Here is a 26,984-nt window from a genome sequence, read left to right on the forward strand (position 1 = left end):
GGCGCCCTCCCGAGCCGAGGGGCGGCTGACGCCCGAGCGGCCGCACGCGCCGGGCGCCGGTCCGGGTGCGCGGAACCCGGGCGCGATCGGCGCTCCAGCCCGCGTGGCGCTCCGCTCCCGGCTGCCGCCGGGGTCCGCGCTGGGCCCCCTCGCGCGCTGACTTCCGGCGCCGGCCCCGCGCTGGGCTCGCGAGCGTGACGCCGCTCCCGGCCTCCAGGTACCGCTGCCCGCGCCAGGCCCGCACACCCGCGCTCGCCTCCCGGCGCGGCCGGCCCCGCGCCCTCCCGCCCGCACCCCGTCCGGACCCTCGCGGCCCGCTCCCGCGGTGACCTCGGGGCCACCCTCCACCGCTGCCGGCGCTGAACCCGTTCCCCGCTCGCCTGTGCCCTCCCTGCCTCAAAAGAAAAAACAAACTGCAGAAGCCTGCCGTCAGTCAGCTGCCCAGATCTCCGTTTTGAATGTCAAGCTCGGGGACGAGACTGTCAACTGTAAAAGTTAAGCGTATGAAGAATAACAGCATTCTGGAACGCGGGAGGCCACAGCACGGGGTAAAAACTCAAAAGAAAAATTCTCACAGGGTGAGGTGGTCGTCGCCCCCCGCCCTCCCCCAGCCTCACTTGAAACCCACAGAAATACATTGGGGTGGAGGCAGGAGGAATTACAGACAGGAAGCTGAGGACTTCAGAAGAGGGTGGTGGTGGTCGATTCCATGGACAGAGGAGCCTGGCAGGCTATAGTTCATGAGATTCTCCAGGCAAGAATACTGGAGTGGGTTGCCATTTCCTTCTCCAGGAGATCTTCCCAACCCAGGAATCGAACCCAGGTCTCCTGCATTGCAGATGGATCCTTTACCAACTGAGCTACAAGGGAAGCCCCTTAGAAGCGGGTACAGGGACTTAAAGATCCGTCCTTAGAAGTCGAGAGCTAAGTTTGGTCTCTGAAGCTCTCGGCGCAGGACAGGAGCCCAGGTTGCATCTATAGCTCCCCACTACCCCACCTCACCCCTCCCTGCAATACAATTTACCATGGGAAAATTGAGGTCCTGGAAGGAGGTAACTTGTTCACCATCATACATCTGATTCCGAGCAGAGCCAGGACTGTTAGCCCAGAACTCCAGTTCCTGAGCATCATTTATAAACATTAAAATATGTAAGTCAGTTTTTTACAAATTCCGTTTTTGGGCCAGGAAATTCAACATGATCAGTAACTCAGTAATGGGCTGCTCAGTCTGTCCTCATCATTTTTCTCAGGTGCTTGCCAACCTGCGCCTGCATTACCTGGGCTACAGCAGTGCAGCTGGAGCAGGACTCCCTTGGGAAGCCCAAGGATTTGAACTTAACCCTGAGCAAATAGGTTTTAGGTAAGAGGAGGAGAGTAAGACATCTTGGATGGGGAAAGAACTTGAGCTGAGGAGAGAATAAGCTAGTCCACCAGCATTTCAAAGTGTTTTCCTGGCCTGGTTGAGTGGATGATAGGCTGAGGGCAGATAGTGGAAGGCTCTGCCGGTGAATGCTACAAGCTGTCAGGCACAATGGGAAACCAGCACTTTACTGGGGGTTAGGTTGGAGAAGACTCTTGAGAGTCCCGTGGACTGCAAGGAGATCCAACCAGTCAATCCTAAAGGAAATCAGTCCTGAATATTCATTGGAAGGACTGATGCTGAAGCATCAGCGCTTTGGCCACCTGATGGGAAGAACTGACTCATTGGAAAAGACCCTGATGCTGGGAAAGTTTGAAGGCAGGAGGAGAAGGGGACAACAGAGGATAATATGGTTGGATGGCATCACCGACTTAATGGACATGAAATTGAGCAAGCTCTGGGAGTTGGCGATGGACAGGGAAGCCTGGCATGCTGCAGGCCATGGGGTCGCAAAGAGTCAGATATGACTGAGTGACTGAACTGAACTGAACTGAGATTCATGGAGAGAGAGAGTGTTAGCTGAGACCCCAAGACTCTACAAGTCACACATTTAGAAGGAACACAAAATTTAAATACTGCTGTTGAAAGGAAGGTTGTGGGGAGAAAGTACAGTATTCTAGTTCAATTAATGGAAAAATAATTTCCCCTGGTTATGTATGAATAGTAAAAAATACTACTTATTATGTGCTAAGCACTGTTCTAGGTACTTTATAAAGATTAATTCACTGGAACTTCCCTGGTCAGGGAACTAGATCTCACATGCTGCAACTGAGTTTGCATGCTGCAACTAAAGATTCAGCATGCTGTGATAGAAAGGTCCCAAATGCTGCAACTGAAGCTCCTCTGTGCTGCAACTAAAAGAACCTGCATGCAGCAACAAAGATGGAAGATCCCACATGCCACAGCCAAGACCTGGCGCAGCCAAATATTTTTTAAAAGAATAACTAAAGTTATTTTTTAGATTAGTTCATTTACTACTCATGACAAACCCATGAGGTTGTTACTGTTTGTGCCACTGCCCAGATATGAAGGGTAAGGCACAAAGGGGTTGCTCAAGGTAAGTAGGTCTGTGCTGAGGTGAAGGGCCCAGAAACAGAAGATTTGGATCCAAGTCCCTCAATCTGTTGCTTGCATGAAGTTACCCTCTCTGGCCCTCAGTTTTCTTATCTCTGACATGCAGACTGTATTCCAGGCCCTCTGATGAGACTGAAGGTGCAGGTGCTTTGCAAACAGTGCCTCGTGATACCAGTGGAAACTTAACATTTACGGAAAGGAGGGATGCATTCCAAGGCCAAATTCAATCAAAAAGAGAAAATGGTTAATTTGCAGAATTTAATGGGCTTGCCACTCACAGAGAGGCAAAGATAGGGTCCTAGTTAGTCTTGCCTAACTTGACAAGAAAAGACAAAGTTCTAATCTTGCCTGGGAAATCCCACAGACAGAGGAGCTTGGTAGCCTAGTCCAGCCTGAGAAAAACTTGGACATGACTTAGCTTAGTGACTAAACAACAACAATACAACAAAGTGGGCTTACTCCACTCCCCATAGAGCTGTTGTGAGGATTAAATGATATACCTTTAATACTGTGCCTTCCATGGAGTGAGTAATCAGTAAAATGTGGTGTGTGTGCTCAGTCTCTCAGTCATGTCTTACTCTTTGTGACACTTTAGAGTGTAGCCCACCCAGCTCCTCTGTCCGTGGGATTTCCCAGGCAAGAATACTGAAGTGGGTTACCATTTCCTCCTCCACGTGATCTTCCGGACCCAAGGGTTAAACCTGTCTCCTCCATTGATAGGTGGATTCCTTACCGCTAAGCCACCAGGGAAGCCCAGTAAAATGCTGATAGGGCTATTATTTTTTCTGATTTTTTGTCTCCCCATCCTCTGTGTGTCTTTATATTCCCCCAGAGACAGCTTTGCCATGTGCGGGGCACTGATGGAGAGGTATGTGGCAGCCATGGTGCTGAGTGCAGCTGGAGATGCCTTGGGATACTTCAATGGAAAGTGGGAATTCCTCCAGAATGGAGAGAAAATTCACAGGCAGCTGGCCCAGCTTGGTGGCTTGGATGCCATAGATGTGGAGAGGTGGAGAGTCAGCGATGACACCGTGATGCACCTGGCCACAGCAGAAGCACTCCTGGAAGCCGGCAAAGTCTCAGACTTGACTCACTTGTATTCCCTCCTTGCTAAGCATTACCAGGACTGCATGGGAGACATGGATGGCCGGGCACCAGGTGAGAGCAGCAGGCGGAGGTCCTGGGCAGGTGGAGAATTAAAACAGACCCAAGGAAGTCATTTAAAATGTTGATTGGGGTCTAAGTGTCAAAAATACTAGTTTTTTATTTTTTAATTAATTAATTTTTTTGCCACACCCCGAGCCATGTGGGACCTTAGTTTGCCTACCAGGGATCAAACACATGCCCTCTGCATTGCAAGGCAGTCATAACCTCTGGACCACAGGGGAAGTCCTGGGACATTAGTTTTCTTAGTTATGATAAAAATAGAAACAAACTAAATGTTCTGTCATTTAATTATGGTGACACATCTGCAGCTATTTAAAATTACACAGATAAGTATTTACTGATATGGAAAGATGTATATGAAGTAAATAGATTATGAAACACTCTATATCTTATGAACCCATTTTCATTAAGAGTATGTATGTATATCTGTTGGGAAAGATCTGGGTGATAAGAGTATTTATAGTTTCCTATTTTCCTTTCACTTATTTGTAGTTTCTAAGTTTTCTTTAATATCTATGAAGAAAAATTTTTTCTTTTTAAAGAAGACTGGAAAAGGTCTTGTAGAGACTCTTTTTCTGGTTCCAGGTCTGCTCACAAGTGGTTCTTGCTCACTTTTTTATAGTCATTTGGCCAACAGCTGATGTGAACCAACTTTTCCCTGGCTCTTATATTAGTTAGCTTGACCTGCCATAACAAAATACCACAGATTGGCTGGGCTTAAACAACAGATATAATTTTCTCGCTGTTTGGGAAGCTAGAAGCCTGAGATCAGGGTGTTGGTTTCATTTCTTCTGAAGGAGTCCTTTCTCTTTGGCCTGCAGACCATGCTGTGCCCTCTCAGAGCATACATTCCTGGTGTCTTTTTGTGTGTCCAGGTTTCCTCTTCTTATTAGGACACTGATTAGACTGAATCAGGGCCCGTCCTAAGATTCTCATTTTAAATTCATCACCTCTGTAAAAGGCCCGTCTCCAAATATAGTCACATTCCAAAGTTCTAGGGATTAGCTCTTCAACATATGAATTTGGGGCAATATAATTTAGCTCATCATCAAGGGTGGGACACGACTGAGCGACTTCACTTTCACTTTTCACTTTCACACATTGGAGAAGGAAATGGCAACCCACTCCAGTGTTCTTGCCTGGAGAATCCCAGGGACGGGGGAGCCTGGTGGGCTTCCGTCTGTGGGGTCACACAGAGTCGGACACGACTGAAGTGACTTAGCAGCAGCAGCAATACCGTTCAGCTCATAACATTTCCTGATGAAAAGCCCCTCCCACAAACCCAACAGCATCTAAGTACTAGTGTAAGTAAGGCACAGTGCTAACTTGGGGTTTGGAGTTGGGGGCCTTGAGCATCACACGTTTTGACTTTCCATCCCGGAAAGTTGGAGGCAGGGCTTGGTTCTCTCCTCCTGCTGGGCCTTTGCTTTGGTTACCCTGACCCCATTCTCCTCCTGACTCTTCCCAGGGGGCGCCTCAGTGCAGAACGCCATGCTGCTGGAGCCAGACAAAGCCGATGGCTGGAGGATTCCCTTTAACAGTCATGAGGGTGGCTGCGGGGCCGCCATGAGGGCCATGTGTATTGGTCTCCGGTTCCCTCACAGCAGTCAGCTGGACACACTGATCCAGGTGAGCATCGAGAGCGGCCGGATGACCCACCACCATCCCACAGGCTACCTGGGAGCCCTTGTGTCTGCTCTTTTTACAGCCTATGCTGTGAACGGCAAGCCTCCCCAGCAGTGGGGAAGAGGACTGATGGAGGTACTTCCAGAAGCTAAAAAGTACATTGTCCAATCAGGCTACTTTGTGGAGCAGAATCTTCAACACTGGTGAGTTTGAACGTGCATACTCCCGCTAGAAAATGGTTGAGGCTGTGTGCACACCTGCATGCGTGTGTGTGCCTAAAACTCAGATTTTTAGCAACCATCGTGGGTCTCCCATCCAATTTCATCATCCACTGCAACCAGCCCCCTCCCCACCCTCCTGCTAAGGATTCTAAATACAGTCCCAGCAGTGATGGCCACCAAGGAGCCAAGGGAAGACCTAAGTGAGTAGGGCGGCTGCACTGCTTCCCTCATGTGTAGGGATCCTGTTCTCCAGAGTTTTGTGGCTCTTCCTTTTCTCTTTTTGTTTTTCCTGGCCATGCCACACAGCACGTGGGATCTTCGTTCCCCACCCAGGGATCAAACCCTTGCCCTCTGCAGTGGAAGAGCAGTGTCTTAACCACTGGACCGCCAGGGAAAAGTCCCTGTGGCTATTCTTTACTGAGATGAACTTTCCTGATTATTTCCTGGAACTTGTTTTTTCAGTGTTGCCTTGACAAACAAATAATATTGTGAAATCCTTGGTTAAAATGACCTAAAGATAGGTTTTTCCACCAGCTAATTAATAAGTGGTAAGACCACATCTTCCCCTTTTTTGAATTCACTTCACATTGCCTTTCTTAGAATAAAAATGTCCAGAGGCTTTCTACTGAAATCATCCACGGTCAAGATGTTCTGAAGTTCCCTCTTAAAAAAAAAAGTAGCTATATAAGGAGATGATGTGTTAATTAGGTTGATGGTAGTGATCATTTCATTATGCATATGTATATCAAATCATCATGTTGTACACCTTAAATATGTACAATTTTGTTAAGAAAGTAATATAAAATAATAAAATATATGAGGATAGACTAAATAAATAAAGTTCACCCTTGAAAGTTGACACTTGACCTAATTCTCAACTCAGGGAAAACAAACCTACATTTCTTACCTTTAACTTGCTGTATATCTTCTTTATGCATTAATAGCAACAGATATCGATGCCTTATTTATATCACTCCTTAGCAAAAATGTATTGAATGAAGGTCAGTTCAGTTCAGTTCAGTTCAGTCGCTCAGTCGTATCTGACTCTCCGCGACCCCATGAATCACAGCACGCCAGACCTCCCTGTCCATCACCAACTCCCGGAGCTCACTCAAACTCATGTCCACAGAGTCGGTGATGCCATCCAGCCATCTCATTCTCTGTCGTCCCCTTTTCCTCCCGCCCCCAACCTTTCCCAGCATCAGAGTCTTTTCCAGTGAGTCAACTCGCCGCATGAGGTGGCCAAAGTATTGCAGTTTCAGCTTCAGCATCAGTCCCTCCAATGAACATCCAGGATTGATCTCCTTTAGAATGGAGGTCACTTAACATTTATTTTGATTTTTTATATCATATCATATTAGTTCTAGAGGTTGAAGTCATGTTGGGACTCTCCCTGTTCACATGTCTACCTGGTACCTTTCCTGATGGCTTTTGACTTTATTTTTTCAATTGACTGTGGTCTTTTTTCTTCCTACAGGTCTTACTTCCAAGACCAATGGGAAAAGTACCTAAAACTCAGAGGAATTTGGGATGGCAGATCAGCCCCTACCTTCCCCAAGCCCTTTGATGTGAAGGAAAGGGATCAGTTCTACACTTCTGTGAGCTACTCTGGCTGGGGCGGCAGCAGTGGACACGATGCCCCGATGATTGCCTATGATGCCATCCTGGCTGCAGGAGACTCCTGGAAGGAGCTTGCCCACCGAGCATTTTTCCACGGTGGAGACAGTGATTCAACCGCTGCAATTGCTGGCTGTTGGTGGGGTGTGATGTATGGTTTTAAAGGAGTGAGTCCCTCCAACTATGAGAAGCTAGAATACAGAAACCGGCTGGAAGAGACAGCTAGGGCTTTGTATTCTCTTAGGTAATTACCCTAGGGAGAAGTGACATTCATTTCTGGTGGTTTCTCCTCTTGTGTAGTCCCTTTTCTACTGTTTCACTTTTTTCAAAGTCAAGAGTCTTAACCTTGTACTCAGGGAATTTTGAGGTAACAGTCCCTTGGGCACCTGAAGCTCAATGTTTCCAAACTTATCCTATCTTCACCAGCCCCTGCCCCAAATGTACCCCTCTTCCTGTCCTGAAGAGTCTATTTCTCAGTTAATGGGATCAGCATTTCCCGAATTAGAAATCTTATAGCCTCATATTTGGGTTTCCATTTTTACCATCTAATCTTTCACTAAGTTTTTTTTTTTTCTGTTTGTTTCAGGTTGGGTTCCCAAAAGTGGATTCTAAGACAAAGATCTGAGTGCAAGTAGTTTACTTGGGAGGTGTTTCCAGGAAGGACTGTTAGGAGAATGGGGAAGTGAAACAGGGAAGGGAGAGGAGCCAGGACAAGGTGTGTTGATGAGTAGGTTCCCACTGTAGGCACTTGAGATGCAGTTCATCTGGATCCTTCGCGTAAGGCACTTAGAGTTGTCCCACCGTCTTCCATCTGATATTGGTGGAGGACCACTCCCAGGGGCTCTAACTCCGTGGTGCTTCCTGGCCTGCCTCTTGTAAAGTCAAACATGAGTGTCCTAAGGTTAAGACTCAGAGATGTTTGCAGTGGCAGGCTGTAGGGTGCATGGGAACAGTGAGGTATGTATGTGGGGGTCCCCACAGCATCTGCTAGATGGTTCTACATCGTGAATATCCTTCAGATCTGTCATTCTTTTACCTTATGGCACCACATATTTTTTAGCTGGATTTCTGCATTGCAAACTATTTAAGTCTGAAGAGATTCTGCTCCTATTAATAGCTTCACTCTCTAATTTCCTAGGTATGGCACTTGACATGGTGCCAGCTCGTTGTCACCTATTTGACAGTCTTTATTCTCCTCTAAACAGAATCTAGCATGGTCCCCAGGCGCACAAGAGATGCTTCATCAATATATATTAAATGAATGGTGTTTATTAGCCTTCTGTCTGGTGCCTCTAATTCCAGTACAGCCTTCTGCATTGCCCTCCAGAGAGATCTTTACAAATACATAACAAGTTGATCATACTGCACTTCTAATCATGTACAATGAATACTTACCCCCTGCTTCTTCATTTCTGGGCGCTCTTCCTTATCCTCTTTCACCTTCAAGTTACAGCTCAAGTAACATCTCCTTGAAGAAAACCCACTCTGACTGTTCAGGCTCTTGGCCTTCTCTCTTCAAAACACCCACAGCCTTCTGTCTGCAGCTCTGTCACCATACCGAGCATGTTGTGTGGTGACTGTGGGTCTTCTGGGGACCCTCTGAGACTCCTTGTGAGGGCTTGTGTCTTACCCTCTTTGTGGTCTTCCTGTCTAGCCTATTGGAGACATTCAGTGTTTACTGTGGAGGTTCATCAGTTGGTTTTGATGTGAATGCTTTGAGCATGCACGGTCTCTTGTGTTTCAGATGCCCTCTACTTCATGACTGTCAGGAGTGACCTGTGCTGGCCTGAGAGAGATGGAGGGTTTGAGGCTTTAACCAGGCCTATGTTCTGACTTCAGTGAGAGAGAGATCTCAACTCTGTATCTGAAGCAGGACTGCAGCAAAGGCATCAGATTTATCATTCTTTTGTATGTAAAGGAAGAAGAAAATTCCAAAATTCTTTTTCTGGTTCAAAAAACTCTCGTATGTATTTATATATTTCAGAAAACAGATGTGTTTTAAATAATGAAACTAGTACAGTAGATTCTTCAGCAGGACAATCAGAAATTGCAGACTTTTAGGGGTGGGGATTTACCATTTACAGAACATGGTAATAACCTCTTAAATGCAGGTATCTTAAGTCCAGGTGCACAAGAAGACTCCTCTGTAGAAATATTTTGAAGACAGTTTTAGAATAATAGAAAACAGTTAGTAAATACATATTTACACAGGATTATTGAACAGAAGATTAAGATGGAGACTTTTATGACTGTCTTTCAATTTCCCACTTGATAAAAAGTGACAGTATAGTACAGAATAGTGTGTGCTTTTCTGCAGCTGTAGGAAAAAAAGGAAACATTTTTTCCCATGTCTTTCTGGGGTTTCTTTTATCAGTAGTCAGGAGAGCTTGCAGTATTTATTTATTTGGCTGCACCAGGTCTTGCAGCCTGTGGAATCTTTAGTTGCGGCATGCAAACCCTTAGTTGTGGCATATGGGAGCTGATCCCTGACTAGGGATCAAACCCAGGCCCCCTGCATTGGGAGCAGAGTCAGCCACTGGACCACCAGGGAAGTCCCCTGCCTGCAGTTTAAGGTGGAGCACTAGAATTCAGTTAGCACCGACCAAGCGGCAAAACTGAGGTGCTTAAACCTTGTAATATAGAAAAGGGAAGAAGAGCATTTTAGCCAGTGGATTCTGAGGCATGACCTGTTTTACCTCTATAACTGGTTTGATGAATGGTCTGAATTTAGTGGAAGTAAACATGGAATGATTTTCTTTTTCTCCAGCCATTGCCTTCGTATAAGCTGCTTTTCCTGCTCCTTAGTGTTATCTTTTTAGTTTTATTGAAGCTGCTTTTTCTGCTCCTTAATGTCATCTTTTTAGTTTTGTGTGGAGAGAGGGGTGGTGAAGGATATTAAAAATCCAATGCAGTCCATCCCAGTCCAGATTTTTTTTAATTTCAGCTTTACCGAGATATGAATGAATGTAAAATTGTAAGATATTTAAAGTGTACGTTGTGGTGATTTAATATACATATACACCGTGAAAGGTTTCCCTTCATCTCATTAATGAGCATATCCATCACCTCACAAGTTTACCTTTTTTTGGTGAGAACATTTAAGTTCTACCCTCCTAGTAAATTTCAGTTTCACAGTATAGTGTTATCAACCATGGTCACCATGTTTTACATCAGATCTTCAGACCTTATCCATCTCATAGCTGAAAGTTTATACCCTTTTACCAACCTCCCCTTATTTCCCTCACCACCACTGCCCCCTAACCAGCCCCTGGCAACCACTTTTCTACTCTCTGTTTCTATTAATATGGATTTGACTTTTTAAGATTCCACATATAAGTGATACCATGTAATATTTATCTTCCTCTCTCTGGTTTATGTTACTTAGCATGATGCCCTAAGGTCCACTGACACTGTCTCAAACATCAGGATTTCCTTCTTTCTCATAGCCGAATAGTATTCTATTGTATTTATGTACTACATCTTCTTTATCCATTCATCAATTGACGGGTAATTAAGTTGTTTCCATATCTTGACTGTTATGAATAAAGCTGCAGTGGACACAGGGCACAGATACCTCTCTGATGCCCTGTTTTCATCTCCTTTGGACATATACCCAGAAGTAGGAAGCCCCATCCAGTCTGATCAGCTCTAAAACTTTAAAGTCATGTCCTCCTCCCTCCCCACCACAGTCAGTCCCGAGCCCAAAGGGCTTGGAGGAGAAAAGGGGACATGGACGCCTCTCTCATTCCTCGCCTTCCGCTTTCGGGGTTCCCTGTCTGTCTCCAGTGTTGCCCTAGACCACCCTCACCAGGGGAGCCCTGAGGGAATAGAGTCAGTTTGTCTCCTGAGGGTTCTCATCCTTCCTGGTCACACCCACCAGAGGGGTGCAGGCTGCGCTTACGCCTGCCCCCTGCTGCTCTCTACACTCTGCCCGTCCACCTCCAGTAGGACAGATCTGGAGGCCAGCGGGGTTGCCCAGCACACGGCCGACCCAGAAGCAGCTGCCGCTGTCACCTTCACGTGGTCGCCCTCACTCCCAGCCGGCAGCCCCCCCTCACTCAGCTTGTTGTGAAGCAGAGCACCGCCTTCCTCCCCTTTCAGGAAGGAAGGGGAAACCCATAGAACTTAGGATTCTTGTGATTTCTCCTTCAAGCTGCTGATTTCCCACAGAGGGAAGTGGGGAAGGGAGGTCTCCTAGAGCCGGTCAGCTGCCTCCCATTAAGTCCTCAGGGATTTGTCCTTCCAGTCTCCTTAGAACGTGGTGGTGGACGCATGTGCATGTGGGGAAGGGGGTCACAGCAGAGGAAGAGGGTGGGGACTTGGCATTTTTTGTTTTCTAGTCACACTCCAGCTGCAATTGGAGACAAGAGCGAGCATCTCTTTACGAGCCTGTTCTACTTGCTCTGCAAATTCTCACTCTTCACAGCAGGCACAATTCAGACCGAGATCAGACTTTCAGATTCCTTTTTCTCAAAACCTCCTCTCCAAACTTGACTCTCAGTTGACAGCTTTGCTTCCTATTTCTCTGAGAAAATAGAAGCGGTCGGAAGAGAACTGTCACACCCATCAGCTCTGCCTCCGCCCACCCACACCTGGGCTCTGCCTTCTCTCCCGACCTGTGAATGTGTGTGTGTGTGTGTGTAAGTGAGGGAGAGAGGGAGAAAGAGAGGCAGGAGGAAGAACCAGAATGAACAGAGGAAAGAGACAACAGACTTAATTATATGCATAATGTTAGAATAAATTGAGAAGATGACCTGAACCACAGTATGAACTTCTCATGCTAATCAAGTTAATATATGTGTCCTGGGAAACAGGAAAGATCATGAGGAACGTTACAGGGATTAATGGTATTTTTTTGACCTGCTAGATTATGGCCGTTCACTTGCTTTCTTTGTTACCTGATGGCTAGATGTTATCTAGAAGTCTTGGCAATATGTATGTACTTTTTAATCTGCAAAATTAGCATTGGTCTCATCTCTAGGCTTCTTCAACCACCAATCTCCATTCTCAATGAAGAATGAAATATTCTCCATTTGCTCTTCTGTCTCCACCCCTGCAGGACAAGTTAATGTGTATCTTTGTAAAACAGCCAGAGCTCCTGGGAGCGTGATTTCGGTCAGCCATCCCCATGGATCACCTCCTCAAGGAATGGGGTCAAATTAAGGACCAGGGGTCATCCAGACACCATAGCGGGGGCAGTGTTGCCATCATTTTCTCATCCTTGGGGTTTGGGTTTGAGGAAACTGACACGTAGGGAGTTGGTGAGACCTTCCTTTGGGGAAGGAAAGACAAGAGCAAGAAGAAAGTTGCTAAGCGATAAGATGGAGCTGGGGCTTAAACCCAGGTCTGCTTGTCTTCAGTCCTACTACACCCTAATTGTTTGCTATAATTAGAAAGTGTTTCCTTAATCAAAGCCAGAATGAAACCCAGAGTGAGATGTTGCTGGCAGCAGCTGGTGCCCTCTCTTCACCTTCCTATAGCTGTGCTGCTGTGTCACTTCAGTCGTGTCCGACTCTGTGTGACCCCATAGACGGAAGCCCACCAGGCTCCCCCGTCCCTGGGATTCTCCAGGCAAGAACACGAGTGGGTTGCCATTTCCTTCTCCAATGTGTGAAAGTGAAAAGTGAAAGTGAAGTCGCTCAGTCGTGTCCGACCCTTAGCGACCCCACGGACTGCAGCCTACCAGGCTCCTCCATCCATGGGATTTTCTAGGCAAGAGTACTGGAGTGGCTTGCCATTGCCTTCGTCAAAAGGGAAGTGAGTGGTGGGTTTGAGATGCACATTGTGCTTTTGTACTTCTTAATATAAAAAAAAATCATATGCATGTAGAACTATTAAAAACCACACTTGAAAAAATTAATGTGACCTCATTTTGTAGTCATAAACAGGTGAGGCCCAGAATTAATTAAATTTATTAATTAAAATAATAAAATTTATATTAGTATGTTAGTTTATATTCCCCCCACTTCCAACCCCACCCCTAAACTGAAGGCCTAGGATCCTGAAGGAAGATGAGGAAGCTGGGAGTCTGAGTTGGGAGCAGGCAGGCAGGAAAGGCTGGAAGGGATTCCGTGGATTCCAGGGGTTGAAGCCTATGATTTCCTCTCTTTCTCTCTTCCTTCCACCCCGCCTCTCTTCCTCCCCTCTCTTTCTCTCAAAACAAGTGTTTGATGAGCACCTCCTATGTGCCCAGCAATGTTCTCGGTAGCAAGCACACAGCAGGGAGCCTGAGCAATGAGCGCTGGATATTGAACACGGCATCCTTGGTCTCTCATTTGCCTCCCCATGTTCCCAGATCCTAGGCAAGTGAAACCATCTGATTCCACTCTAGGATGGGGGGCCTCCACGTGGGCTCAAGATCAGGCCCCTTCGCACTGCCCTTCTCTAAATGAGCAACCCCTGCAGAGAACCATCCCTCCCCACCCCCTCCCCTTAGCAAATACTGAGCACTGGCTGAGTGTCAGGTTCTGTGCCAGGTGCTTGGGGACACCTCAATTAACAAAAGAGACCAGAATTTTGCTCTCTGAAGGCTGATATTCTCCCTAGGGGAGATGGACCATATACACTGATTATAAGCTGGTCCCCACCAGTGTCTCCTGTAGAAAAATCTCTATCCTCACCTTCTAAAACACGTCACTTCACTTTCCAGGGGTACCCCGCTTTCTTGGCACCCTGAAACAGTGCTTCCTAGGCCACTGGTCTCTGTGAGCGTTGGTTTCCTCACTGGTCACATGAAGACGGCCTTGGTAAGAATTAACAGAAGACTAGTGGCTCTGGCATGAGAACTGCAGAGTCCTGGGCACAGCCCCAGAGATTCTCAGTCAGCGCGTCTGGGTTGGGCCCAGCAGTCTGCCCTGGTTCCCTGGGTGATTCTGAGCGACTGCACATGGAGAGCGCTGGGCCAGACGGTGAGTGTGAGGGGAGGGTGCTGACCACATGCTGGCAGTGCTGATGCTGCACAGGGAACACCGCTGGAGTAACTGGAACCACCGGCCTGGTGAGCCAGCTCTGATCGCTGGGGTGTCCACAAGAATGCCGTCCTCCGTCTCCTGCTCTGGGGAACCTAACTGGTTCACAGTCCCAGTTGCTGCCCTTCTGAATCTCCCCTCATCTTTGTGCAGAGACCATCCCCAGCTAGTGACTGAGCCGGGCGGGGCTGCTAACACAGCTCCTTCTCATAAGAGACGGGTTGCTATTTAGCCTGAGACTTCAGCTGAGGCTTCCCCATGGCCTTGGCCAGGACATTCTAGGAACCGGCGGTATTCCGGGACTTCCTGTGCAGTCCTCTTTCTTCACAGATGCCAGCTTTCCATCACCTGCAGGGTCTCAAGGTTCTCCCTGCCATTTTCGATTCTTCACAAATGTTACCCCCGATATATCTCTCACACATCGAGTCCCACCCTGGCTTCTTTTCTCTGCGGACCTAGACCTTTACACCTGGCTTGGTCTCTGACACCAGTAGTGTGCCCTGTCTGCTGCCACTGTGCTTCCTGATGGTTGCAGCGCCTGAGCAGTAGGATCACGCACAGGAGGGGAAGTGAAGGCCAGCCCCTCCAAAATCATTTTATTCCCGTCTTGGGTGGTCCTGGCACAGCCTGTTGGTGCACTGGTTGGTGAAGCCGGTTGGTGCAGCCTGTTGGTGCAGAGGTTCAGGGCGTGGCCTCTGGTGCTGGCTTGTCCTGCTTCAAATCCCAACTCTGCGTGAGCTTGTGCAGGGTATAAGCCCTCTGTGCCCTGAAGCTATAGATAGATAGTAGTCCCCTCACAGAACTGTGGTCCAGAACGTTCCATGCTGCTCTGTTGGCAGGTTCTCACAGCCTCACAGCAGTGTGCTGCAGTTTCAGGAGTGCTGGGCAAGTACTGTGCCTCCCCCTTTCCCTGAGCTGTCCGGAGCGAGCATTCTGTGGTTTCTGCTCCTCCCTTGATGAAGAGGCCAAGCGGTACACTGGAAACACCCTGGTTCCAGGCCAGCTCTCCCACTTCCAGCAGCACCATCTCCTCTCCATAGGTCATTTTCATTCTCTATTTCTTGGTTCCTTTATCTGTGAATTTAAGAAGCTGAACATCTCTTTTAGAGGTTGGACTTAAACTTGTAGCTTCAAGATTCTATTAAGGATAGTACTCTCAGAGGCCAGTTTCATCTTCTTTCGTTCTTTCTGGTAAATGTACACTGAACACATATTGTTGACTCAGCTCTGTGCTGTGCACTGGGGACTGAAAAATGAAAACAGAAGGTCTTTGCCCTCAAGCTGTTCAGAGTCCTTCTAGGGGAATAAACATATCCACAGATGACTCCAGGACAATGAGGGTTTGTGATTGCTTAGAGATGAAAGACTTCTGCTTTGGGTTTTACTAACATTTTATAATGGGAAGTAGGAGAGGTGCAGGAAATTGTTTCCTGATGATGTTTGGTTCAGAGAGGAAGGACAATGTGTTTCAATGTCCCCTGCCTTAAAAAAAAAAAACCACACTATTTATTTTCATTGAGAAGAAACAGAAAAACTGGGTAAGTTAAACAAAGAGGGAGAGTTTTCTTTTACAGGTCATGAGGTCAGTTAATGATTAGTGAGACCCAAGTGGGTGTTTGGTGAGAGGCTGGGTTATGCGATCTCTTTGTCATTAGGGGTTGGTTCTACCCCAGCTCTGAGACTTCCAGCTCAGTGATGTCCCCAGACTTCTGGGAGAGATGCTTCTGGTTGTGGGGTCTCCTTTTGTGGCTCAGTGTTGGAAGTACAGGTACGTTGGGGGCCGGGTCCTTGGGTGAAACTTCTTTCAGTCAATAATTCTGTTTTTTTCACGCCATCTATTTATGCAGCACTAACCTTTGGAAGGTCCCCTGTAGGTCCTCTCCTGAGATGAATTTAAAAGAGGGAGGAAAAAACCTTCAATCATAAGGGAAATGATGGCACTTCCTTAAATCAAAAAAACTAAACTTCTAGCTGTTTTACTCATTTTTCTAAAATCTACATTACTCCTTTTCACCTTTCACAAGACAAGAATAATTTCAGGAAATAAATGCAATTAACTCCAAAATATGATTCATTTTCACACTATGCATATTCACTGTTTCAAGATGTATTTAATTTTAAAATCAAAAATTTCCAAACTAACAACAGTTTGTCATTGAGATTGTTGGAGGTTTTTTCTAATCTTGCTGACCCAACTCAAGTTCAGGTTTGTCATCCCTCCTGGTAGGACTATGATAATTAGTCTAAGTCACAGATGACCTGCGACCTTTAGCACAATTTCCCTCTGATGTGAAAACCCCACCCACCACTCTCCTCTGCTTAATATAGCAAATCTAAACTCTCCTATGGCTTAGACAATCCGGGAAGAGTGAAGATCCCCTCCTCTGACCAGCAGTGGCATCACCCTTAGAAAGCTTCCTTTCCCCTGCCCCCAGCAGCCAACTGCTTTTCTGTCATCTCCACAACACCTTTAATTCTCATTCCCCGGCTTTACAACGTGTCTGTCTGCCTTCTGCCTGCAGTTGCTCATACTACCTTTTCTGCTCTTCACATCTTCCAGGAAAGCTTCCATGATTGATACCACCCTTGCAGCACTGCTTACCCCTCCCCTGCCTCAATGGGTGATGTTGAAAAGGTCTATTTAGTTTTATGTGTGTGTATGTGTGTGTGTGTTAATCACTCAGTTGTGTCTGACTCTTTGCAACCCTAGGGACCTGCCAGGGCTGTCTATGGGATTCTCCAAGCAAGAATACAATTCCTTCTCCAGGGGATCTTCCCGACCCAGAGATAGAACCCAGATCCCCTGCATTGCAGGCAGATTCTTCACCATCTGAGCCACCAGGGAAGCCAGTTTTATGTCTGCTTTTTTCCTAACTCAGTCATATATTTGTGTGTGTGAGTGTGTGTGTGTATAAAGTGATCATATATCTTGTATTGTGAAGTGGCTGTTTATATGCTATACACTAGATCTAAAAGGATGTATATCTTATACATTTTTGATGAAGGTGAGAAAAACTGCCTTGTAACGAAGTTATAACTGTTGATTAGTATGTGGGCATGTTTGTTTCCCCATCTCTCCACCAACACTTTGTATTAATGTTATCAAATGTTTTTCATATTGTCAATCTCATAGGAAAAGCAGTATAACATTATTGCCTTAATTTTTATTTCTTATTACAATTTGTGTCTCTGGTGTCTTGTTTAAGCAATCTTCTTATAACCTTTCATATTTTCTTCTAAACTCTATGGATTTACATGAAAATCACCAGGGGCAAATCTTTTGGCCATGGGGTATTTTTTTCCTATTCCCATGAGGTATTTTTTAATATGATGTTGAATTTTATTTGCCAACATTTATTTTAATTTTTGCATATATATATTATTTTGTATATTTATTCATAAAGGAAACTTATCTATCATTTTCTTTTCTTTTATTGCCTTCTTTGGTCTTGATGGTGCTGCTACTAATTTGCTTCAGTTATATCTGACTATTTGCAACCCTGTAGACTGTAACCCACCAGGTTCCTCTCTCCATGGAATTTTCCGGGCAAGAATACTGGAGTGGGTTGCCATTTCCTTTTCTAAGATGATTATAACTGCAGGAAATAAGTTTGTTCTATGAAACAGTTTTATATTGGGTTGGCCAAAAAGTTATTTCAGGTTTTTCTATTCTAGCCTCCAGAAAAATCAGAGTGAACTTTTGGCCAACCTAATATAAGATAAAGGTTATTTATGATTTATAGGTTTTGTGGAGTTTTCAAATAAAACCATCCGGCTCTAGCACATTTTATGGTGAGAGAAGACACTTGATTACCAATTCAATTTTTTTTTTTGTTCTAATAGGTTTATTCAGTTCAGTTCAGTTCAGTCGCTCAGTCGTGTCCGACTCTTTGTGACCCCATGAATCACAGCATGCCAGGCCTCCCTGTCCATCACCAACTCCTGTAGTTTGCTCAAACTCACCTCCATCGAGTCGGTGATGCCATCCAGCCATCTCATTCTCTGTTGTCCCCTTCTCCTCCTGCCCCCAATCCCTCCCAGCATGAGTCTTTTCCAGTGAGTCAGCTCTTCACATGAGGTGGCCAAAGTATCGGAGCTTCAGCTTTAGCATCAGTCCTTCCAATGAACACCCAGGATTGATCTCCTTTAGAATGGACTTGTTGGATCTCCTTGCGGTCCAAGGGACTCTCAAAAGTCTTCTTCAACACCACAGTTCAAAAGCATCAATTCTTTGGCGATCAGCTTTCTTCACAGTCCAATTCTCCCATCCATACATGACCACTGGAAAAACCATAGCCTTGACTAGATGGACCTTGGTTGGCAAAATAATGTCTCTGCTTTTTAATATGCTATCTAGGTTGGTCATAACTTTCCTTCCAAGGAGGATTTTTACTTCTTTCTGATTCAGCTTCAGGAAATTATATTTTTCATTGCTGTTAAGTTTTCCAATGCATTTGTCTGGGAATTTTTAAGAATATCTGTTATACCTAATGTTCTGCAGTTTTACTATCACCTGTCTAGTATAGATGAATTTATTTTTTATCTTGCTCATTACCCTGAGTATAACTTTTGATTAGAGAAATCATATCTTTCTTTAGTTATAGAAAATTATTTGCAGCACAGCTTCTTTTCCCATCCTCTTCCCTTAGAAAACAGCCACTAGATAAATGTTGGAGCTTCTCCATGTGTTGCCTGTACTTTTTAACTGCACTTTCATATTAAAAAGCTTCTTTTACTTCTTCTGTACTAGACAGTAGTGTACTGATTATATTTTTATTTCAATGACCTTTTCATTTCCAATTTCTAATTAGTTTTTTTTACTGTATATCTTATCACTTATGCCTATTTTATTTAATAATTTCTTATGCTCTGTCTTTGTGTTTATCCTTGTATATAATCTCAGCTTACTTATTTTAAACCTTTGTCAACAATTTTTTTAAACTTTATTTCACCAGGATTGAATCAATGATTAACTCATTGACAATCTTTGTAAATGTTTGATTTCTTTATATATTTGTTTGCAAGCTTTTTTAAAAACAAATTTGTTATTGAAGTACAACATATATACAGAAAAGTATACAGATTATTAATACACATATTAATGAGTTTTTAGAATGATCATCCAGATCAAGAAAGAAAACATCACCAGTTTCTTAAAACCCATTCCCCGTATCCCATCTTAATCACAACTGCGCCAAAAGTAACTATTACCTTGACTTCTAACACAATAGATTAGTTTCATGTTAATTTTCAGTCTCTCTTCATCTCTCTGTCTTCCTCCCCGAGCTCCCATCTTTGCCCTCTCTCCTTCAGAGGCGGGGGTGGGAGGTGGGGGATTGTTTCAGCTTCTGTTAGTGAAGCTTTGTCTTTCCATCTCATCTTCCTCAAGAAAGCTATTGCCCCAGTAAAAAGTTTCTGTGTGTGTTGTTTTTAGTTTCCTTTCCCAAGCTGGGGAGTCCTTCTCTCCATTGCTGGCTTCAGATGGGTCTTCTCTGCACCTGACAGAGCACTTTGAACCCCTCAAACCTCACAAACCTGAATTCTTACAAATATTGCCTTCTCCCAGACCTGAAACCCAGAACCATTTTGCAATTCTGTCTTGTTCGTGGAGGTATTATTTTTACATTTGAGATTGTCTATGTCTTTTTCTCTCTGTCTCTTTTGGGTGACTGCACTTTGGTTGAAGTGGTGCATGCAGGGAGAGGGTATCTGAGCATGATTCACTGCGCCATGCTCCATAGTCTTGAATGATGGACAGTTTCATTCTTTAAAAAAAAAATTATTTTTATTTATTTATTTCACTGTGCTGAGTCTCAGTTGTGGCATGTGAACTCTTAATTGTGACATGTGGGATTTAGTTCCCACACCAGGGATTGAACCCAGCCCCCTGCATTGGGAGTGTGGAGTCTTAGCCACTGGACCACCAGGGAAGTCCCTGAACAGTTTCATTCTATCATCTACAAATATTGGCAATTTTTCTCCCCTTTTTCAAACATCATAACTTTTATCCTATTTTATTATCTTGTTTTGCTAGCTAGGACTAGAACTTCCAGTCCAATATTTAATAGAAAAAGTGATAGCATACATTCTCATGTTCCCGGTTCCAAATGGAATGCTTCTAACATTTCACCAGTGAGTATAATCGTTGCGATAGGCTTTTGGTAGATAGCCTTCCTTTCTTATATTAAGGAGTATTGGGTACTGAATTTTATCATTTTTGCCCCTACATTTATTGAGTTGAGCATATTTTTTTTCTTTAATGTGTTCACATGTGAGTTACATTAATATATTTTCTAATGTTAAGCCCTTTTCATTTCTTACTAAACCCTGCTTGGCCATGATGTATTTTTAGTTCTTGTTACCCTTGAAGGATTTGATATTTTATCTAGGGTTTTTATGTCTATGTATAATAGTGAAACTGGCCTTTAGTTTTCCTTTCTCCTTCTTTATTTGTCCAGTGTTGACATTTTGGCTATTTTCATTGGATGAGTTTGGATTCTTTCTCTCCTTTTCTATTCTCTGAAATAGTAAGATAGGAATTGACCTGTTGGTAGAATTTCTATGTGAAATCTGTCCTGATATAGTTTTTTGATGAATAGATTTAAAACTACTGTTTCAGTTTCTTTATGCTACAGCTTTAGATTTGATTTTCTGTTTTTTCTTTCTTGACTAAGTTTTAGTAAGCTATTTTTCTAGGAAATTATCAATTTAGGAAAACATCTGTATTTTTAAACTGTTGGATGGGTGTAAATATGTTTCTTTGTGGTTTAAAAAAAGTTACTGTGTTTACATCCCCTTTTAATTCTCTATATTATTTATTTCTGACTTCCCTCTTTTTACTCTGTCTTATAGAGAGTCCTGTGGATGGAGGAGCCTAGTGGGCTGCCGTCTACGGGGTCGCAGAGAGTCGGACACGACTGAAGCGACTTAGCATGCATACACACTTTGGAGAAGGAAATGGCAATCCACTCCAATATTCTTGCCTGAAGAATCCCAGGGGCAGAGGAGCCTGGTGGGCTGCCGTCTATGGGGTCGCACAGAGTCAGACACGACTGAAGTGACTTAGCAGCAGCATCAAAAGTACATCTTATTTTTTTTAGTAAGCTAGTTTATTATCCTGTTCAAAGAACTACTTTTTGGTATTTATTGTGTGTGGCAAGTACTATTCTAGGCAGTAGAGTGAACAAAATGGATAAAATCCCTTTCTTCTTTGAACATATCTTCTAATGTGAGAAAATTAATAAGCAATACATTTAATAATAACCTGGTAAATAAACACTTGGTTAGGTGATAATTGCTATAAAAATAAATCAGGATAAAGAAGATTCAGAGAACGGAGGTGAAGCACTTGGTTTGTGTGTTGTGTTCAGTCACGTCTGACTCTTTGTGACCCCATGGACTGAAGCCCACCAAGCTCCTCTGTACGTGGGACTTTTCAGGCAAGAATACTGCAGTGGGTTGCAATTTCCTCCTCCAAGAGATCTTTCTGACCCAGGGCTCGAATCTGCATCTCCTGTGTCTCCTGTATGTAGACAGATTCTCTATCAGCTGAGCCACTGGTTTCAGGCACATAGGCAGATGGAAATTTAAATGGGGGTTAGAGGAAAGGAGATGACATTTGACAAGCAAAGACTTAACGCACAAGTGGGAATTAGCCACGTGATGTCTGGAGAAAGACTTGCCAGGCAGAAGGAATGCCCAGAGCACAGAACCTCCAACAGGAACCTGTCTAGAGTGAGGAAGAGCTAGGGGGGCAGTGTCTGGAACAGAGGAAGCAATAGTGGGGCAGGAGAAGGCTCCTCGGGAGGATGGTCTCGACATTCAGGGCTTTCTTCCACTGTGAGGACTTTGGATTTTATTCCGAGTGAAATGCCTTGGTGGCTTTTGCACAGAGATGTGACATGATTTGATTTACTTGTGCTGCAAATAGGCTGAAGAGGATGAAGGCAGGAAAAGCATTGCAGGCCACATAATTTTGAGAAATGATGGTGGTTTAGACCAAAGTGGTACCAGTGTAGGTAGTGAGAATGGTTTAATTCTGAATATTTTGTTCTGAGGATTTACTTACCATTTGTCTGGGGGTGGGAGAAAGCAAACTGTCAGATCTCTCCAGGAAGGTGGACCTGAGCAACTGCATGGGCTGAATTGCTCCTGATGACATTCATATTCATTGTTTTCTTTTTTTTATTTATTTATTTATTTATTTTTTTATAATTTTTTTTTCTTTACAGTTAAAAGTATTTTTATTAAAAAAGCACAAATGCAAAGAAATGAACAGAGGAAAAATTATGCGTCGAACCTGGACTGGTCACTTATGATAATATACATGCTACAATTCCATTCTCCCCAATCATTCCACCTTCACCCTCTCCCACAGAGTCCCAAAGACTGTTCTAAATGCCTATGTCTCTTTTGCAGTCTCTTATACAGGGTTCAGGTTACCATTTTTCTAAATTCCATATATATGCGTTAATATACAGTATTGATGTTCTTCTTTCTGGCTTACTTCACTCTGTATAATTGGCTCCAATTTCATCCACCTCATTAAAACTGATTCAAATGCATTCTTTTTGATGGCTGAGAAATACTCCATTGTGTATATGTACCAAAGCTTTCTTATCCATTCATCTGCAGATGGACATCTAGGTTGCTTCCATGTCCTGGCTATTATAAACAGTGCTGCAATGAACATTGGAGTACATGTGTCTCTTTCAATTCTGGTTTCCTCGGTGTGTATGCCCAGGAGTGCGATCGCTGGATCATATGGCAGTTCTATTTCCAGTTTTCTGAGGAATCTCCACACTGTTCTCCATAGTGGCTGTACCAGTCTGCATTCCCACCAACAGTGTAAGAGGGTTCCCTTCTCTCCACACCCTCTCCAGCATTTATTGCATGTAGACTTTTGGATAGCAGCCATTCTGACTGGTGTGAAATGGTATCTCATTGTGGTTTTGATTTGCATTTCTCTGATTATGAGGGATGTTGAGCATTTTTTCATGTGTTTGTTAGCCATCTTTATGTCTTCTTTGGAGAAATGTCTGTTTAGTTCTTTGGCCCATTTTTTGATTGGGTCACTTAGTTTTCTGGAATTAAGCTGCAGGAGCTGCTTGTATAATTTGGAGATTAATCCTTTATCAGTTGCTTCATTTGCTATTATTTTCTCCCATTCTGAAGGCTGTCTTTTCACCTTGCTTAGAGTTTCCTTTGCTGTGCAGAAGCTTTTGATTTTAATTAGGTCCCATTTGTTTATTTTTGCTTTTATTTCCAATATTCTGGGAGGTGGGTCTTGGAGGATCCTGCTGTGATTTATGTCGGAGAGTGTTTTGCCTACGTTCTCCTCTAGGAGTTTTATAGTTTCTGGTCTTGCATTTAGATCTTTAATCCATTTTGAGTTTATTTTGGTGTATGGTGTTAGGAAGTGTTCTAGTTTCATTCTTTTACAAGTGGCTGACCAGTTTTCCCAGCACCACTTGTTAAAGAGACTGTCTTTTCTCCATTTTATATTCTTGCCTCCTTTGTCGAAGATGAGGTGTCCATAGGAGCGTGGGTTTATCTCTGGGCTTTCTATTTTGTTCCATTGATCTATATTTCTGTCTTTATGCCAGTACCATACTGTCTTGATGACTGTGGCTTTGTAATAGAGCCTGAAGTCTGGCAGGTTAATTCCCCCAGTTCCATTCTTCTTCCTCAAAATTGCTTTAGCTATTCGAGGTTTTTTGTATTTCCATACAAATTGTGAGATTATTTGTTCTAGTTCTGTGAAAAATATTGTTGGTAGCTTGATAGGGATTGCATTGAATGTATAAATTACTTTGGGTAGTATACTCATTTTTACAATATTTATTCTTCCAATCCATTGTTTTCTTTAATTTTAATTACTTCCTTTTATTTATTTCCCTACATTTTATTTGGAATTGCTGTAGTATTCTTAATTTTCTGACTTACAAGATTAACTTACATGATTCTGTATCTTTCCCCATTTCCCCCTCGTATTTGCATTTAAGGTTATATTAATAGCTATCAGCCTAGTACTGTTTTACCTACTTTAACTCAAGTTTTTATATTGTATTGGTTTTATTGTCTTTAGTTTTTAATATTCTCTCATTTATATTGTGATTATTCAACTTATTCATTACTTAAAAGGGAATTAAAGTCTTCAAATGTATCTTTAAAAAATAATAAATAATTTTGTTATTGATTTCTAATTTTTATTACCACTTATTTAGATAACATTGTCTGGAATATATTGATTCTATGATGCTTGTTGGGCCTTGCTCTGTGACAAACCATGTTTACTACATGACCAACAGAGCAATGCAGTCGTGTATGTGGTTCAGGTCTCCTGTTCAAATAGAGGCTTTTCATCTTTTCTTCCAAAAGTTGGGGGAGGCAGATGAGGTGGTCAAGTCCTGACAAGTCTATCTTGGGTCATGGGAACGCAAGTTGCCACAGGCTGAGGAGCCTGGGGGCCTGCACTGTCAGAGTGGGCTTCACAGCAGAGGTGTCCGAGATCTGGCTGGTGAGAAGGGAGATGCAAGAGGACTCGGGGACCAGGCCTGGGGCTCAGATGCAGAGGTGAGGAAACCACTGTTGGCATGCTGTAAGGGTGGGGCGCCCACATTCTGCTCACAGTACCATGGCCCAGTGCACTGCAGATCCACAGGCTTTCTGTACATGCTCCCCAGTTACCTCTGAAGGCAGAGAACTAGTCCAGAAACCTGAGAGAGCTGTCTTGTGAAGAGGGCTGTGCAAATCAGTTTGCAATCCTAGACCTGTCTTCTGATGTTGCAAATGGCTTCGTCCTGTGGTAGGAATGTGAGGTCACTGCTAACAGCACCAGGACTGGGGCCCTGTGGGCGCTCGGTATATGCACTGTGGCTCCTGCCAGCCTCTTTCTGTAAGACAGCTGGGCGTTAGAGGCCCTCTTTATCACAGGCATGAGAGGGGGCTGTTGAGTCTTAAAGACAGGCCAAATTTCCAGCTCCCTGGGATGTAGGAGTTACAGTATGCTGCCATTTCAGTTCAGTACTGGAGAAGGCCCTTCAGTGACCTTGACTATAAAATATTTAAAGGTATCTGTTGGAAAGCACTGTTGAATACATATAGCTCATTAAAGGCCTTCTCTACCATCTGGGCAGCCATGTGCTGGGCACTGCAGGCTCTGGAGTGGCTCTGGACTGCTCCTAAGGACAAAAGGTGATTAGTGAGACGTGATCACTCTGGGATGGGATGAACAGACCAGAATGTGTCTTAGTCCCCAGGGCAACTGCTTATTTTATAGCCCAGGGTTCTTTTCATAAACTGTACTATTTAGCCAGGACTATTGTAAGAAAGTGCCAGAGACGGGTGGCTTAAACAACAGAAGTTTATCCTCTCACACTTCTGGAGGCTGCAAGTCTGAGATTAAGGTGGTGGTAGGGCTTGTTCCTCCTGAGGGTTCTGAGTGAAGGATCCATTCCAGGCCTCTCTCCTTGGCGTGGAGATGGCTGTCTACTCCACATATCTTCACGTCATCTTTCTTCTTTGTGACCAAATTGCCTCTTCACCTAAGGACATTAGTCATATCAGATAAAGGTCCACCCTATTGGTTTCATGGCCTTCCCAAGTGGCTCAGTGGTAAAGAATCTGCCTGGCAGGAGATGCCAGTTCCAACCCTGGGTCAGGAAGATCCCCTGGAGAAGGAAATGGCAGCCCACTCCAGTATTCTTGCCTGGAAAATTCTATGGATAGAGGAGTCTGGCGAGCTACAGTCCATGGGGTTGCAGAAGAGTCAGACATGACTGAGCACACACGCAATGGCTTCATTTCAATGTAATTACCTCTGTAGGGACTCTGTCTCCAAATACAGTCACATTCTGAGGCTTTAAGTATTAGTTTGTTAGTTCAACACATGAATTTATGGGGGGAGGGGGACTCAATTTAGCCCATGACAATATCCATGTCACCATGGCCTTTAATCTTCTCTAGTTGAGCAATATTTTATTCTTCTCTGGTATCTTATCTTTATACATGAAAAATAGTCACAGATTTTGGTTATAGAAGTCATGCCTTTAATAAATGAGTCATTATTACACTTGCTGATTTATGATCAGTCCCTGTAAGCCCCTGTTTATTTCTTTCTTCCTTTCAAAAGCACTTTTCTTCTTTTTAAGAACAGATGACCTCACCTTTGAAGTTTCTTGGGTTTTATTTGTTTTTTCTTCTAGGGGATGCACCTCTTACCCCACAGACGAATTGCACTGACTTCCAGAATGCCAATCTCCTCCGAGGCACCAATCTCAAAGTCCAGTTTCTTCTCTTCACTCCTTCAGATCCCAGCTGTGGGCAGCTAGTGGAAGAAAGTAGTGACATCCAAAACTCTGGGTTCAATGCCACTCTAGGAACCAAGCTAATTATCCATGGATTCAGGTGGGAGCCAACCAACCAATAGGATCACCTCTGCTAGGAACTAGAAAATGACCCTCATGCCACAAGAAGTTAGTGGGGAGCAAGGGAAATGGATTCATTGCCTGCCACAGGTCCCCTTGCTCACCTTCTGCTGGCCTTGAAGAGGTCTCATAGCAACATGAACACACACTGTGTTGCTCTTTCTTATTGGTCACATGTGTTACTCCTCTGCTAAGTCTCAGCTATATACTCTCAAACAGTAAATATGAATGACCCTGGATAAGTAGCACATGGAGCCTCGATTTCCATGCCTGAATAAAAGGGAGGTTGTTAAAATGGTTTCAGTGATCCTTTCCTCCCTCAAGTGTAGGTTGCATGATTCATTTCAGCCAGTGAGGTCACAGGCTTTGTGCAGTTGCTCAGGGGTAACATCATGGTGTTTTTATCCAGGGTTTTATTTCCTCTTCTTCACTTCTACCTGGGTTTCACAACCTAAGAAACTTC

At 44.1% G+C, this 26,984-nt stretch overlaps 2 protein-coding genes across 10 annotated transcripts in view; both read left to right on the plus strand.

Annotated features, from left to right (window-relative positions):
* ADPRH (ADP-ribosylarginine hydrolase) lies at window positions 1-26,317 on the plus strand. 8 transcript variants are annotated; one of them, XM_088837291.1, is made up of 7 exons: window positions 1-548; window positions 1,251-1,360; window positions 3,327-3,652; window positions 5,130-5,490; window positions 6,986-7,369; window positions 7,712-7,772; window positions 26,300-26,317. In XM_088837291.1, exons 1-6 carry the CDS (start codon window positions 459-461, stop codon window positions 7,758-7,760), a joined length of 1,320 nt encoding a protein of 439 aa, XP_088693417.1. In that variant the 5' UTR covers window positions 1-458; the 3' UTR covers window positions 7,761-7,772; window positions 26,300-26,317. The 8 variants fall into 8 exon arrangements, with proteins under 8 accessions (XP_088693417.1, XP_055289369.1, XP_055289154.2 ...); XM_055433179.2 differs by lacking the exon at window positions 26,300-26,317 and adding an exon at window positions 8,870-11,884 and having other exon boundaries at window positions 2-548; XM_055433251.2 differs by lacking the exons at window positions 7,712-7,772; window positions 26,300-26,317 and adding an exon at window positions 8,870-11,884 and having other exon boundaries at window positions 2-548.
* PLA1A (phospholipase A1 member A) overlaps window positions 12,038-26,984 on the plus strand; it is a 32,609-nt gene continuing 17,662 nt past the window's right edge. For both annotated transcript variants that reach the window (XM_055433684.2, XM_055433762.2), the window contains exons 1-2: window positions 12,038-15,861; window positions 26,300-26,501. In XM_055433684.2, coding sequence (XP_055289659.1) covers window positions 15,789-15,861; window positions 26,300-26,501 — 275 coding nt within the window. In that variant the 5' untranslated portion in view covers window positions 12,038-15,788. The remainder of the gene's footprint in view (window positions 15,862-26,299; window positions 26,502-26,984) is intronic.

The sequence above is a fragment of the Moschus berezovskii genome, chromosome 1 (assembly GCF_049115385.1).
Source record: "Moschus berezovskii isolate FMDL1 chromosome 1, NW_MosBer_1.0, whole genome shotgun sequence".
NCBI classification, from domain to species: domain Eukaryota; kingdom Metazoa; phylum Chordata; class Mammalia; order Artiodactyla; family Moschidae; genus Moschus; species Moschus berezovskii.

Excerpts from the sequence above, each read along its gene's own strand:
- ADPRH (XM_088837291.1), top strand. The coding sequence starts at position 459 with ATGTCAAGCTCGGGGACGAGACTGTCAACTGTAAAAGTTAAGCGTATG. Across the intron at positions 1,361-3,326 it reads CCTGAGCAAATAGGTTTTAG|AGACAGCTTTGCCATGTGCG; the intron begins GTAAGAGGAGGA and ends ATATTCCCCCAG. Across the intron at positions 7,370-7,711 it reads AGGGCTTTGTATTCTCTTAG|GTTGGGTTCCCAAAAGTGGA; the intron begins GTAATTACCCTA and ends TGTTTGTTTCAG.